The sequence below is a fragment of the Zerene cesonia genome, chromosome 2 (genome assembly GCF_012273895.1).
Source record: "Zerene cesonia ecotype Mississippi chromosome 2, Zerene_cesonia_1.1, whole genome shotgun sequence".
NCBI classification, from domain to species: domain Eukaryota; kingdom Metazoa; phylum Arthropoda; class Insecta; order Lepidoptera; family Pieridae; genus Zerene; species Zerene cesonia.
The window spans coordinates 4,604,036-4,618,214 of NC_052103.1; the positions used below are offsets into that span (position 1 = coordinate 4,604,036).

General features: G+C 31.7%; 2 protein-coding genes across 2 annotated transcripts in view; one reads left to right on the plus strand and one right to left on the minus strand.

Moving 5' to 3' along the window:
- The window catches only part of LOC119833267 (nardilysin-like), a 19,534-nt gene extending 10,268 nt beyond the window's left edge, over window positions 1–9,266 (minus strand). The window contains exons 1-9 of the mRNA XM_038357235.1: window positions 9,020–9,266; window positions 8,621–8,828; window positions 3,769–3,909; window positions 3,472–3,640; window positions 2,899–3,107; window positions 2,200–2,370; window positions 1,765–1,886; window positions 1,406–1,526; window positions 1,082–1,159 (exon numbers count right to left, since the gene is read on the minus strand). Of these exons, the coding sequence (XP_038213163.1) occupies window positions 1,082–1,159; window positions 1,406–1,526; window positions 1,765–1,886; window positions 2,200–2,370; window positions 2,899–3,107; window positions 3,472–3,640; window positions 3,769–3,909; window positions 8,621–8,828; window positions 9,020–9,249 (1,449 nt within the window). The 5' untranslated portion in view covers window positions 9,250–9,266. The remainder of the gene's footprint in view (window positions 1–1,081; window positions 1,160–1,405; window positions 1,527–1,764; window positions 1,887–2,199; window positions 2,371–2,898; window positions 3,108–3,471; window positions 3,641–3,768; window positions 3,910–8,620; window positions 8,829–9,019) is intronic.
- A 1,169-nt stretch (window positions 9,267–10,435) lies between these two features.
- LOC119835656 (centromere protein J-like) overlaps window positions 10,436–14,179 on the plus strand; it is a 4,811-nt gene continuing 1,067 nt past the window's right edge. The window contains exons 1-2 of the mRNA XM_038360622.1: window positions 10,436–13,716; window positions 13,918–14,122. Of these exons, the coding sequence (XP_038216550.1) occupies window positions 10,532–13,716; window positions 13,918–14,122 (3,390 nt within the window). The 5' untranslated portion in view covers window positions 10,436–10,531. The remainder of the gene's footprint in view (window positions 13,717–13,917; window positions 14,123–14,179) is intronic.

Here is a 14,179-nt window from a genome sequence, read left to right on the forward strand (position 1 = left end):
CAATCTATACGATTGGCAGTGAAGAATTTTCCCATGGAAAGAGTGCGTGCTTCTATTGATAACTGGCCTCATCGTTCATCGCATCGCAGCCAATGGAGACCACTTCGAATAAGCTTTTTATATTTTTAATTGTTTTATATTTATGTATTAAACTGACACACTGTAAAAGTAATAAATGTTATTTGCAGTTAACAATTTTCTTTTTTCTTTATTACAATATTTATGGCAAGACTAGGTATATTTTTTATTTAGTTTAACTTAATTTTACTGTTATTGGTAAAAGGTTACAAGTTATGTCTATAGTTAATTGAGTGGTGTTAAAACAACTGTGTTTGTTTTTTATAAATTACTAGCGGTCCGCCCCGGCTTCGCCCGTGGTACATCTCCATCCAGATCCTGCTAAGATTATAAACGTGAAAGTTTTTAGGTATGAATGAATATATGGATGTTTGTAAGGTGCTCTTTCACGCGAAAGCAGTTTATCGACGCCCACTTCGCAACGGGCCGTGCAGCAGAAAACGTAATATTTTAATTTCACCACAACTTCAAAACTAAACGTCCAATTTTAATCATTCAAAGACCAAATATTATCAACATAAACTGTACTTATTGATGAAATAATTTATTTTGATAAGGATTAATAGCATGAGTAAAATAAACGCGTTTAAATGTAGTCCAAAAAAAATCAAGATTTTTAAATAAAAATTTGGTTGTTGTGCCTCACTCGACATAGATATGTATAGTGTGTCGCGGACTTTTTTGTAGATATTTATAAGATCTACAATTAATTCTAACATTTTATGGTTCTATCTTTTGTAGTTTAGGCAGCGTACGCAAAATAAGTAACTTCATTGGTTGATTTTATTCAGTTAATCGAAAATATCTTACGGAACCCTATTTTTTTCCAAAATAAAATATAGCCTATGTTACTCGTGGATAATGTAGCTTTCGAATGGTGAAAGAATTTTTAAAATCGCTCCAGTAGTTTTTGAGCCTATTCATTACATCCAAACAAAGTTTTCCTCTTTATAATATTAGTGTAGATGTATCTATTTTGTCTATCAAATAACTAATAACATACCTTAATTTCCTCAAAAATTCTTTCCGAGGGTCCAATCTTTCTTAGCATATTTATATAAGAAAATATGGCTTCCAAAACCTGAAACAAAAACAACCACATGTTAAATAATAGTAATAATACCCATTACGTCCAATCGGGTTCTTATGACATCTAAAACAGTACTATTTTATGACTGTTTTTTAACTTGAATATTTCACCATCAACTTATATATTCCAGTGTGTCAAGTCATGGTGATAGACGACCTATAGCTATATCACTCTTCCACACTGAAATCAGTACTGCATTAAAACCTCCAGGTATATATAAAATGTACATAACTTTACCTCGTCAATATGATCAAGTCCATCTTTAGTGAGTATCACTTGCGTCGAAAATAAACTATATATTGAGGTATAATCAATACCGCTTTCTGAATTACCCGTATAAATTCCCAACGCCCACACTCTGAAAACAAAAATTGTATATAATATTTTATTATTAATCTAAGAACTTCAAAACTAAGATTTTACATTATAACTAAAAAATAACATCTCAAAAATAAGAAAGAAAAACAATATTTCTGCATTGTAGAACGATTAGATTTTAGAGTTTAAAACAAGTTGTTTTTATTTTAATTTATTTTTATACGTTGATGTTTGATTTAATTTAAATATTTGGATAAAAATTACTGAAAATGACTTACTTTTTCCTCAAGTACGATAGGAGGCTTCCTTTACCTTCGTGTCCCAATAAATATGAGATGTACTGATGCGGCTTAGATTCGTATTCCGATATCAAGGAACGCATAAGCCAAGTTAATTGTACCTAAAATTATTATCAATTAAAACACAATATACATTTAGATAATACTTAAGTTGGCGCATCTTATTTTTATCCAACCAAGTCATATTAAATAATAAGTATTGATAAAAAAAATAAAGCAATTTTATTTGGCTTTGATTATTATTATTTCTGTGGAATCTATAAACAATTTTTTTTTAAGCTAGAAGTTGAGTAAAGGATATGGCAATGTGTTTTTATATGAATCTTTGTTTTATCCTTCTTTATTGGAGAAGTTTATAGCAAATATGTAATTAAAAACGCGCTGTTATATATGTAATAAATTAAAAAAACTCACCTCAGTAGTATCACTGACTGGTTTCACATAGTACATGCTCCTAAAATCGCTCGTAATATTGTGTCGATCGAAGGAGTGCGCCTTGAAGTTGTCCGGTGGAAGACGATTTGTCGGAATTTGACCGAAGGTCTTAACTACGTGGTCTTCTAATGCCGATAAGTCCATACGAGCCTGCGGGTAGATATAAATAATAAAATAAATGGCGGTTCTAACTCTGTTAAATAGTAGAATAATTTTAATCCATAAAATAGGGGATCTTATCAAATTGTGATTTTTTTTAATAAAGGATTAACGAGAGAAGTGAAGGTAAGGACTGGGAAGAGTAAGGAAAAGGATATGAACCTCCGCCTCCACCACTCACTAAACGAAACGTAGCAGTATGCTCGTATTTTACGAAAACCGTGACGCAATGCTATAAACAACTAGAATTACAAACGCCTATCAAAGGTCGTCAGAAAATGTTGTAGCGGCGTGGTAAAAAAATTCATTGAAATAAACACCTTATTACGGGACAGTAACATTCAAAATATATTGTAATGCTCATTAGAATACTCTGCTTAATACATATGCGTAGGCAGTATTTTGTTTCGGACACTTTGAGCGTGATTGTTCCAGAAGTTTCTGTGCATTCAACCAAAGAAATAAAACTCTTCAACTTTCTAATACAAGTATAGTATAGATACTAGAGAGCACACTGACTTGTATCGCGACGGTCATTCGATGCGCGCTATAGTGCCTCTTCCTGAACTCGTGCGCAGCCTGGTGGAGCTGGTCATCATCAGGTATGTCCTCCTTCAGGCTGCGAAGGTTGCCCCACGTGAAGGTGCGAGCTGGATGACCGGGTGGAAACATGCTGGAGAGAAGCTGGTCTTTGCGGTTCGAATCTGATGGCGATGCTATTGCGAACTCTGTGGAGTGGTTGAAAAAAAAACATTTAAAGATAAGTTGTAACATCAGTCAGTGGGCAAAAGTTATATCGAATAATCTATAGAATATGTAAATAGCCTTAAGGGACTTGGGGGTTACATTATTAACTTTGAAATGGAATTTAAGAATATATTTTTTATGACATCGTTGATCAAATTGAATCTGTCATTGCCTGATATGTAAGAGGCTTATATCTAGCAGTACATGCCTTGCAAAAGCTATTCAATTTATTTTTTCATATATTTAAAATTGCATGTGTGCGTCAATTTAAATGGTCTCCAAAAATAGACTACAAAAGATATCTACATGCATTTCAAAGAACATCTGAAATCTTTACACACATACCAGATTCGATAGCTTCCCTCTCCCTCTGCATGGCCTCCTTCAGCATCAGGGGACTGACGAAGAACTGACTGAACATGTCCATCGCCTGCGGGAGATGCTTCTCCGATATCTCGAAGTAGAACGTCGTGACCTCGCAATCCGTTGACGCGTTGTCTGAACCGCCTTTTTTCTATACATTGAACATTAAATCCCAAATAAAAGAACTGTTTGAAGTAAAAAAATTCATTCGAAAATATTATAATATCCTTACAAGTATACAAAATATCACCAGAAAAGGTGCGAGAGGAAATAAATTACCTTGATGAAGGAATCAAATTCATTCTCCTTGGGGTACTTTTCACTGCCCATAAACACCATATGCTCAACGAAGTGAGCCAACCCCTGTATCTCGGCGGGATCGCTGTAGCTGCCAACGCCCACGCATAGTGCACATGCAGCCTAAAAATATTATTGACTATTTTATAACATTTAACATTTATCATATTCTTGGATTGCGAAATTCTTGCACAGTTTCTGAAGATCTTCAATCCGCAGTAGGTTATGATAATAAAAAAATATAAGGAGCAAAATGCGTTGGTGACTTGAAACCTATTGCCGTAGTGAAGTCTAAACTTATAATTAAATTGTTATGAGTATTCAATAATAAGTATAGAGACGATTTGAGAAAATATCCACTTGATAATAATAAAATACATATTGAGTACAAGTTTGGTACCAGTGCGAATTCTTAAATAATTTTCATTGGTTGCCATTAACAAATTACGAGTAAGTTTTACTTAAATATATCGCCTACTTAATATATAATATTTTACTATCTATATCGCCTTACGAATCCCATAGATCATAAATTAATATAAAATAAACTTATGTAAACAATAGTGCACAATGTCTATGTCATGTGTTCTAGTTTTGCAAATGTTCTAAATTAGTTATTTAAAAGCATATTATTTACATCTCATACAAACGTCTTACCTACCTACCTACTCTACCACTAAACGTGACATGTTATTAATTATTAACTCAACGTTTTAAAAAATTATATTTATTGAGTTTTACGTGGTACACAACTATGCATGTAATAATATATACAGATCTAATGGTGCATTTACACATTCGGGTTACATGGGATATATTCAACGAAACATTCCTATACGAGTCCGTCGCGAACCACTATTCACACATTCGTATTCCCTTCGATACCCTCTTAAAAAGCGATGTAAACACGAATATGCGAATATCAAGTCAAATAGCGAGCGCACTGTTTACATATGCGTGTTCGTTATTCGCCTCGCTATTCGCTTCGCTAATCGCCTCGCTATTCGCGCGATTGTGTGAATGCACCATATTATTGATCTTCGTGCCATACCGTGTCAAGTGAAAGTTGTGTAAACAATATCTTGCATCGCTTTCTAGACATAGATATTTTCTCATAAGCGTTCTTCATGTATTTAAATATATTACGCTTGCGATGAAAGGCCTGTTGATCGGAATATTTTACGTGAATTGGAATCAGAATATTGATAAAATATATATAAACAAAATGTGATAATAATATTAAATAATAATATTATAAGGTATGATTACACTGATGGCATTCTTTTGTCAAAATAAGAACGTTTCTACTAGACATCTGTTAACATTTTGAAAAAAAATAAAGTTTAATTCACACTCTCATAATAAATATATTGTTTTAAGCAGCTTTCCGCCCAGGGATTCGCTCGCGTGGATTACATAATTTTACCATTTTGCTAATTTTCGAAGAAGAGACAATATGACATTAAAACTACACAATTGACTAATTTTAAAAGATCTATATAATGACAATTCATTTATTAACATATTTGCGAATTATTTTTTTTATTCAACTGTTACATTACTGGCAGGTAACTTCTTATTGTTTTTTTTTTCATATAAAACCTAGAGGCTAGGTCCTAGCCTATAAGTCTAACCCAAATTGGTCTATCACCATAAAATAAATAAAAAAAAATTAGTGGCCTATTCTTGACACACATACAAACAGACAAACAAACAGACAAACAGAAAAAAATCAACCATTGACCTTTTTTAAGTGTCTATGATAGATATTCTATTCTATCTAGAAGTGATAATAATCATCGATCATCTTATTTTTAAACAAAGAGTCTCAATGAATGTAATTCAGTGCGTGAGAATTTATAGACCTCTTGCACGTATTATAAATTTAACTACGTGACTGAGATAATTTTTCTATTGTGAATGTATATAATTGCCTTGATATTCACCAATTACAATTAGCAATAGTCATCCTTATTATATACACATCATTTGCCTCAAAAAACAAGCATGCATGGGTATTGCATTGAAAATCAATCAAACCATCTTTATGGAATAAAGCGAATATCGAGTGTGTGTATTTCAATAAATAGGAATATCTAAAGGCTTTTTTACGCTCATATGCATACCGAAGCTAGTGAGGATAGGCGCTGTAATACCTTTGTAAAGCTTAAAAAGTTTTTATTTTAATTTAATAACGACTATTCTTTATGAGACTGTTCAAAGAAGCCAAGACTTGGATCTAATTACGAGTTTAGCCAAATCTAATTAGGACCTACCAATACGATCATATCGATAGTAGTCTTCCTTACTGAAAATTATCTGGATTGTGGTATAGCCATTTTTGATAAGAATACTTCAATTGTTATTTTGAAAACATTCGAATGATTTAAAAATATTAAGTTATATTATTTAAGAATTTAATATAATTACCGCACCAAATTAAAAATAGCTGAAAATCACACTAATATCATAAATGTGAAAGTTTGTTTGTTTGGATTTTTCTATGAATCAAGCTGAAACTACTGGACGGATCTTGATGAAATCTGGTATACAGACAGGGTATGAGCTGACTCGGGTGATTCAATGCTCCCTTGGGATAAAACAGGAATTTTGATATCCAGGCGGAGCCGAAACGAGCGTCTAGTATATAATAAATCAAAGGATAAGCGTATATTTCTAGGAATTATTGAAAATATATACGATTAAATTACAGCAAGCTATTAGAACTAAGTGTCATGTTTTAAACTATGTATTATGCAAGCTTTGTAAATCAGCCAGTGAAGTCAAACAGCCAATTATTTCAGACGACCTTAAAGATATCGTGACTAGAAGTTCGACTCGCTAGAGGCAATATTTCGTAATGAACAATTTTTTGTCGCAGCATTTAATCACATCCTTCAAATTTTATTTACTAAAAGGAAAAGTGCTTCTTAAAAATTCCATGTTACCTTTACTTTATTATACTTCAATTTCTTTTAGACTAAGAAAAAGATATGAGCTTCTGAAAGTTAGTCTATTGAAATTGCGAAACGTAAATTTAATTTGAACGTCAATTTGCAACACAATATGGCAATGTTAATAGTTTCATTTCGGTATTACAAATATGTGCCCATTTAAATAACTTCGCTAGAAACACATGTTTGTAACGATTATTTTTCGACGCGAAACAAATTAATAACGCCAATAGCACATTATTTCAGCAGTTATTCAATAATGCACGTATCGAGCGACGCAGAAACGTGACAAAACAAACTATAATAGAATGTCGTCAGTGCTTTGTTTATTGTATAACCGTTTCGATCTACTTCACTAGTAGGCTTATAAACTCGATATTAGTTCCGTCGAGTAGTTATTCAACGAATCAAATGGAAATTATAATTCATACAACGAAAATCGAATGTTGCTTTATGTTATGAAAAAAAAATGTTCTGTTTTTGTACGAAGTATGCCAATTTATCGATGAGAATGAGGCAAAAATGTTATAGGAAGACATAGGCTACTTTGTCGCGTATTTTTGTGGCTTAGTAGAGAGTAGAGACAACAGAAGTTAATAGAAAAGTGAAATGGCAAATATCACTTCATTAATGAATCAATTTTAAACACAAAAAAAACCAATCCTTGATTATGCTGAACTGTTTATATGGATATTAACTTCTTCTTTAAATGCAATAAATGAGTATATTCTTATGTATATCCTAATCTTAAAATCATGTGCAAAAATGTAACATATGTTCTAGATATAAACATATGTTTAAAATGGAGTATCTCAGTGGCTTTATGTCTTATTTATCTCTTAGACCTAATTTAGAAATTCCATCTTGAAGAAAGACAACACACCTGCATCTTTCGAAAAATATTATTTTAACAATCCTCATATTTTATTTCCTGATACATTGATTAAAATTATCAATTTAGAAACTAAACTCTATAAATATGTTGGTCAAGCGCAAATCAGACTAAGCTTGTAATACAAGGTCAGGATGAAGGTCAGTCTTTATATCTAACAATGCATGGTAATGACACAAAAATTGCAGTGTGAGGCAACCATGAATTGACCACATCTAATAATATAAATAATTACACAATTTGCATTGTCATATTTATGAGCATGCGTAAACAGAAACATAAAATCTCTGTACATTTTTGTTATTAAATTTTGTATTGAACATATTTAATGTTCAATACAAAATTTAATCAAACATTAAAGTGACAATATGTACTGCCATTATACATATTTTAAATATAACTTAAGCCACGATTTTATCTTGAAGTATTTTTAGGGTATTTATTTATTAGTATTTATAGGGTATAACAAGACCTATAACTAAGACTTTCTGTCTGTCTATCTGTTTGTTTGTTTGTTTGTCTGTCCTCTTGTCAGCAGGCTGTATGTCATATTATCAGTAGTTGCTCTCAAGTTAACTTGCATGGAACTTGTAGTGTTATATAAATTCCTTATACCAATCAAATAATAGATTTTATTTTTTCTAATTCTGGCAAAACATATTATAAAACAATAAAAAGCTGCAAAATGTTATTTAATATTACCTTTTATAGAACATGTGCAAAATTTTCTCTGTAATGGTTTCTAATGAAAAACACAATTAAATTTTTATAAAACTTTAAAAGGATTAAAAACATATAATTAATTGTCCTACAACATAAAATCAGGATATTTTCTTATTTAACTAATAGAAAAATAACCTGATTTATATATATGTACATCAGGTGCTACATTCCTGTGAAATATTTTTTTTATGTATTTTTACACATACAACATGCATGCTCCAGTTTTAAGCAGAGATTAAAATTTGTATGAATGTAATAAACTCACCAGTTTTTCTTCATCAAAATCACCCCTTCTCTTAGTACTCAGTTGATCACTAGTTGCAGATTGTACTGATTGTGCACCATCACTTTCAGACCCCGTTTCTTCTGTTCCACTACTCTCCTCTTCGCTCGAACTGCCTTCATCTGCTACTGTTATTTTACTAGGGTCCGATATCAACAGTGCCGTTAAACCATTCTCGAGCCTTATCGTCCTTAAAAATATTATAAAGGTTTTTCTTATACATTTATATTCTAAATATGATTGAATTATAACATTGCACATATGTATAAATATTGTAAAAATATATATACAAAACATGACATGAAAGTTAATTTTAATCCACTTAATTTTATGTATAAATATTAAAAATAGGTTAACATATTTTAAGAAATAAACGCTTACTTGTAAAGCTTTTTATCAGACACAGATTTTATTGGTTCAGCGAGAACTTCTACTTTCTCTTTAATATGCATAGCACCAGATTGATTTGTCCGACTACTGACTACCTTCACTTCGGGTCTTATTCTGGGGTGCTTGCGGTAAATATTTCTTTTAGACATTGCAATAAATAACAGTTTTTTGTTCAGATTTATAGATTTATTTTGAAAGAATGTGGACAAGAATTTTGACATTTAATGGACACAGAATATAATCATGACAGACGACAGATGACGTTTGACATAAAATAATGCACATAAATATAATATGAATCTGTGTACGTGTACCTACTTGGTAAAAAATGGAATAGTAGGTAATAATTAAAAAAACAATAAGGTGTACGTACCCAGTGTAAAATAAAGGATACGTTTAATTGATGATACTGAAATATATATTTAGGAAAAAAATACACGTTGCAAATTATTCTATAACTTACATATGATCATCATATCATGAATACTTATTTATAGTAAAAATTTAACCGTTTTATAACTATCAGAACTACACTAAATTAAAATTATATTCGACCGTCTTAACTTTTCATAAAAATTTTACATGATATTCTCTTATCGGGGCGGCGAAACGAGTTCTACACTATCCAAATAACTATGCATTTTATCATTTCTCAATCTCGACGAAACATGCGAGTGCACTGTCACAGAGTATTTTTATAAATGCGCACAGTTTACATATGGGTGTTCCTTATTCACCTCACTATTCGCATGAATGTGTAAGTGCTATATTAAATTTAGGTGTAACTAAACCCTGTAAACCAAACACATGCCCACCACTATTATCATCGTAGACAGAGTAGATTCTCCGTCTATTAACGGCCCCATTTAGAGATTACTAAACCATTTAGAGATTACTAAACCATTTAGAGATTAACTCTAATTCTGTCGATTTCACAATTTATTTGCTTTAATACCATGGCAAAAAGGCTTTATTTAGTCCGCCCCGAATTCACCCGTGGTACATATACAGCCTATAGCCTTCCTCAATAAATGGACTATCTAACATTGAAAGAATTTTTCAAATCAGTAGTTCCTGAGATTGGTACGTTCAAAGAAAAAAACTCTTCAGCATTATAATATTAGTATAGATAGAGCTTGATTGGCCATTAAAGTTCTAATCACCCCTCAAAATGATTGTACTTATAAGATTTATAATTTAACCAGAAAAACTTGCAGTTTTTAGCGATCTAGTAGTGCTCGTGACTACATTAGGTACTCGTGATCACTCACTATTAATAAATATAGCCATTTCTAGCTCTTCCGAGTGCCAAGTGGCTCTTTTTGAAAAGCAAGGTGACAACTGGCAACACTCGTTAGCACTTTTACATCGATTTGATTAGACAAGTGACAACATAATATCAGTAATTTGAAATTTGAATGGGATACATACTGGAAGTTGTAACACTGCAATTTATGATATTCGATAATAACATTTTTAAAATACAATATCACTACAGCCATAATGGATCATTCCTATTCAGAAAGTGACGTCTCCTTATCACCTACACAAGTTTTAGAGAAACTTGAAATGTTACGACACTTGCAAACTATACAACGCGGGAAACTTCTTAAACAGCGCTTAGACTATCAAAACTCGACTGAAATTTCTTCGAGTATCACTGAAATCGTAAGTCATTTTAGCAACAGTACTACTTATAATACGTTTAGAAGTTTACTTCAGTCCTCTCACGATACCTCGCGCGAAGTCACGCCTCGAGAAAAATTTTCTCCTCTTCCTGAAGTTGTCAAGGTTCGCCTTAACACTGATTTACAAGACAAAAAGGATCAATATCCTACTATGGATGGGGTGTCGGCGCTTAATTTATCCCAAGAATCTGAATTTATACATAATTCACCAATTTCAAGTCGCAGTACCACATCCATGCCATCGAAAACTACTGGATCACAGGAAAATCTAAATAATAGTATAAATAAGAAACAAATATCCTTGGATGAGATGCCTATACTGTCTCCTAAGAAAAACTTTGAAGAATTAATAGTTGAAAAGCTAAAAAATGAGCAGCCTGTGTCAAAGCCAAGCCAGAAAATAGCACCATCACAAAAGAAACAATTTTTAAAGAGAGGTGAAGGAATGGCCCGTTTTGGACTCCGTAAAAATGACTTAATTATACAAAATACTAAATCTTTACCATGGAGGAGAAAGACAGAAACTATTAAACCTATTTTAAAACCTATGCCTGAGAAAATTTCAAGGAATAGTAAAGAAGTTGGTAAAAAAGTGAATGTTGAAATTATAGTCCCTGAACAAAATAAAACTAATCCGAATATGCTTAGCAAGACTACACCAAAAACAGAAACAAACATACAAAATTCTGATGCCAAGAATGAGACGTCAACGCATAGCACTGGCTTGATAATTAAAAATAAAGACTGTGCTACCACTTCAAATGATATGTCAAACAGTGACTTTAAGAAAAGAACATTTTTGAATTCAAAAGAAAACCATCCAATATTGTCACAAAAAGGTAAAACATGGCAAGCAGTACTTACAAAAGAGCAAGATGATTTTCTCAGGCAATTAAAACAAAGTGATTATTATAAAAACTTTGCCTCACCATCAAAAAGCATTGATTCTGATGTCAGCTGTTGTGAGAGTATTTCAAAAGCGCAAAACTCTAAAGAAATTGCTGAACAGAATTTGTTTGATTTAATTGAAAATAAAGTCTCACATGACAGTTTTAATATTGATAACTCATTCTTTAATCGTTTTCTAAGAAAAAATAAACTAGAATATTCAGGGGAAAGCACACCACTAATAATGCAGAAGTGTTTATCGGAAAACCCAAATTTAATGAGAATTGCTCCAGATATTGTAAAAAAGAACAGAAATGCAATATCATATAGTGAGGATGAGACATGTCTGAGTGAATGTACAGATTGTAGTGAAACTTGTTGTTCTGAATGTACATGTTGTTCATGCAAAACTACATCTCAAATAAACGAGGATCATAAAAACAACAATCAAAAAGTTTTAATGCGCAATCAAATAGCCAGGAACCAAAATGAAAATAAAAGTAGTAAAAATGATTGTCATGATGACACCATAATTGCAAAGGACACTGACACAATTAATGCAAATATGGCAGAAATGAATGCCAAATTAGTTGCAACAAGTGATTTATTAAAAGATAGACTTCGTGAATTGGAAGATGAAATTGAAACTTTTAGAAAAGAAAATGCCAGTATTAATAAAATGAGAGAAGAAATTGATTTAGAGCGCCAAAAGTTTTATGAAGAAAAAGCTGCTTTTGAGCAAAAGTTTAATGAAGAAAAAGTTCTTTCTGAATATTATTTAGCAGAGGAAAAGGAAAAACTTACCAAACAAAAACAAATGTATGAACGTTATGTTAGGGAAATGAGAGGAAAGCTGAATAAAAAAGAAAAAGATGAAGTAACGAACTTAAAAACTGAAATAAGTAATTTAAAGGAAGAGATAAGAGTTAAAGACGCTAAATCAACTTCTGTTATAGCTAGATTACGTAATCAGCTTAAGCTAATGGAAAAAGATAAAAAAGCATTAGAGGATGAAATAGAAAAATTAAAAAAGGAAAATAAAAGGATACAGCATAGTAATGAAATAACAAGAAGATTAACAAATCTTAAGTATTTAGAGCAAATCAACAAAAAACTTTCAAACATGGCCTCTAGAGAGACAAGATCTGATGTAGAATTAGATCCTAATGTAAAATATAAAACATTTGAAATTGAGTGCCAAAAGCAAAACAAACCAAAAGGAATAAGAACGCGAGCGAAAAGTGTACCCAATTTAAATGTAACTTCAAAGTATGCTAAATATTTCAGTCAAAAAGATTCAATAAGTGATAAAGAGAAAGGATCAGTAGTTGAAACCCATTCTTACAGCTCTGATGAAGATCGTAACAATGAATCTTTGGAAAATTTAGATAAGAGTTATAATGAATGTGAGAATAACTTGGAGACTGAAGATAATTATTTAGAAAAAATGTACAATGAAAGATTTAAAACAATATTGCCACCCAGTAATAGATCTAGCGGCTCAAATGTGATAGACGCTTCTGATAATGGGAGCGTTAATGAAGACACAAATGGTTTCTTCATACAGAAATCACACTATGTGTCTTCTAGAACACAATCTATATCACCTCAAGATTCCATGTCCAATCCAAAAACTGCTTCAATTTTAAGTCAAAGGTCCAATTCAAAACCACTTTCTGTAATCAATGATAAGAAAAGCTATGTTTCTAATCCCCAAAATGTCACAATCTCAAGAAATAAATCTCCAATATCTATACTAAGTAACCATTCATCTAGTAGCCAAAGACCAGCTACTGTTATTTACAAGGATACTTCATATAGTGATGACAGAATGATACCTAGTCCTGAACCTACTATTAGTAAGACAAGTCTAACAAAAACAAGCTTAAATCCTGTAGAAACTAAGAAATCGGATGGATCGAGAGAATTAAGATTTCCAAATGGCAATATTAAAATAATTTCTGCAGATGGAAAATACAGTAAATTTACATATTATAATGGAGACATAAAAGAAAACTTCTATAATGAGGGTAGAGTTAAATACTATTATGCAGAATCTAAAACATATCACACAACACATCCTGATGGATTAGAAGTACTCGAGTTTCCAGAGTAAGTAAATTAAAAGGAAACTAATTAATTACACAGATATTTTATAATAGTTGTTAAAAATTTTGTCATTATTAATTACGAAGTATCATATTTTCAACTTCAAAATATACAAAATTATCAACATCTTACCTAAAGAAAAAAAGGTAAAAATAAAACTTTAAGTTTTTTTCTAATATCTACTTATGTTCTTCAATTTTGCAGTGGCCAAGTTGAAAAGCGTTACAGCGATGGGTCGTCCGAAATTCGTCTGCCCAATGGCAGTATTAGGTACTTTGATCCTAAAAATGAATCAGTTCGAGAAGATTGGCGATTTCCTGATGGGACTGCACTCACGGTGTCGGCTAATGGTGAAAAACGTATTATATTTCCTAATGGACAGATTGAAGTCCATGCTAAAGATCATAAGGTAATTGTTTCAATGAATGCTTTCTTAATTCTTGCAATTCGTTTTAATATCTATGAA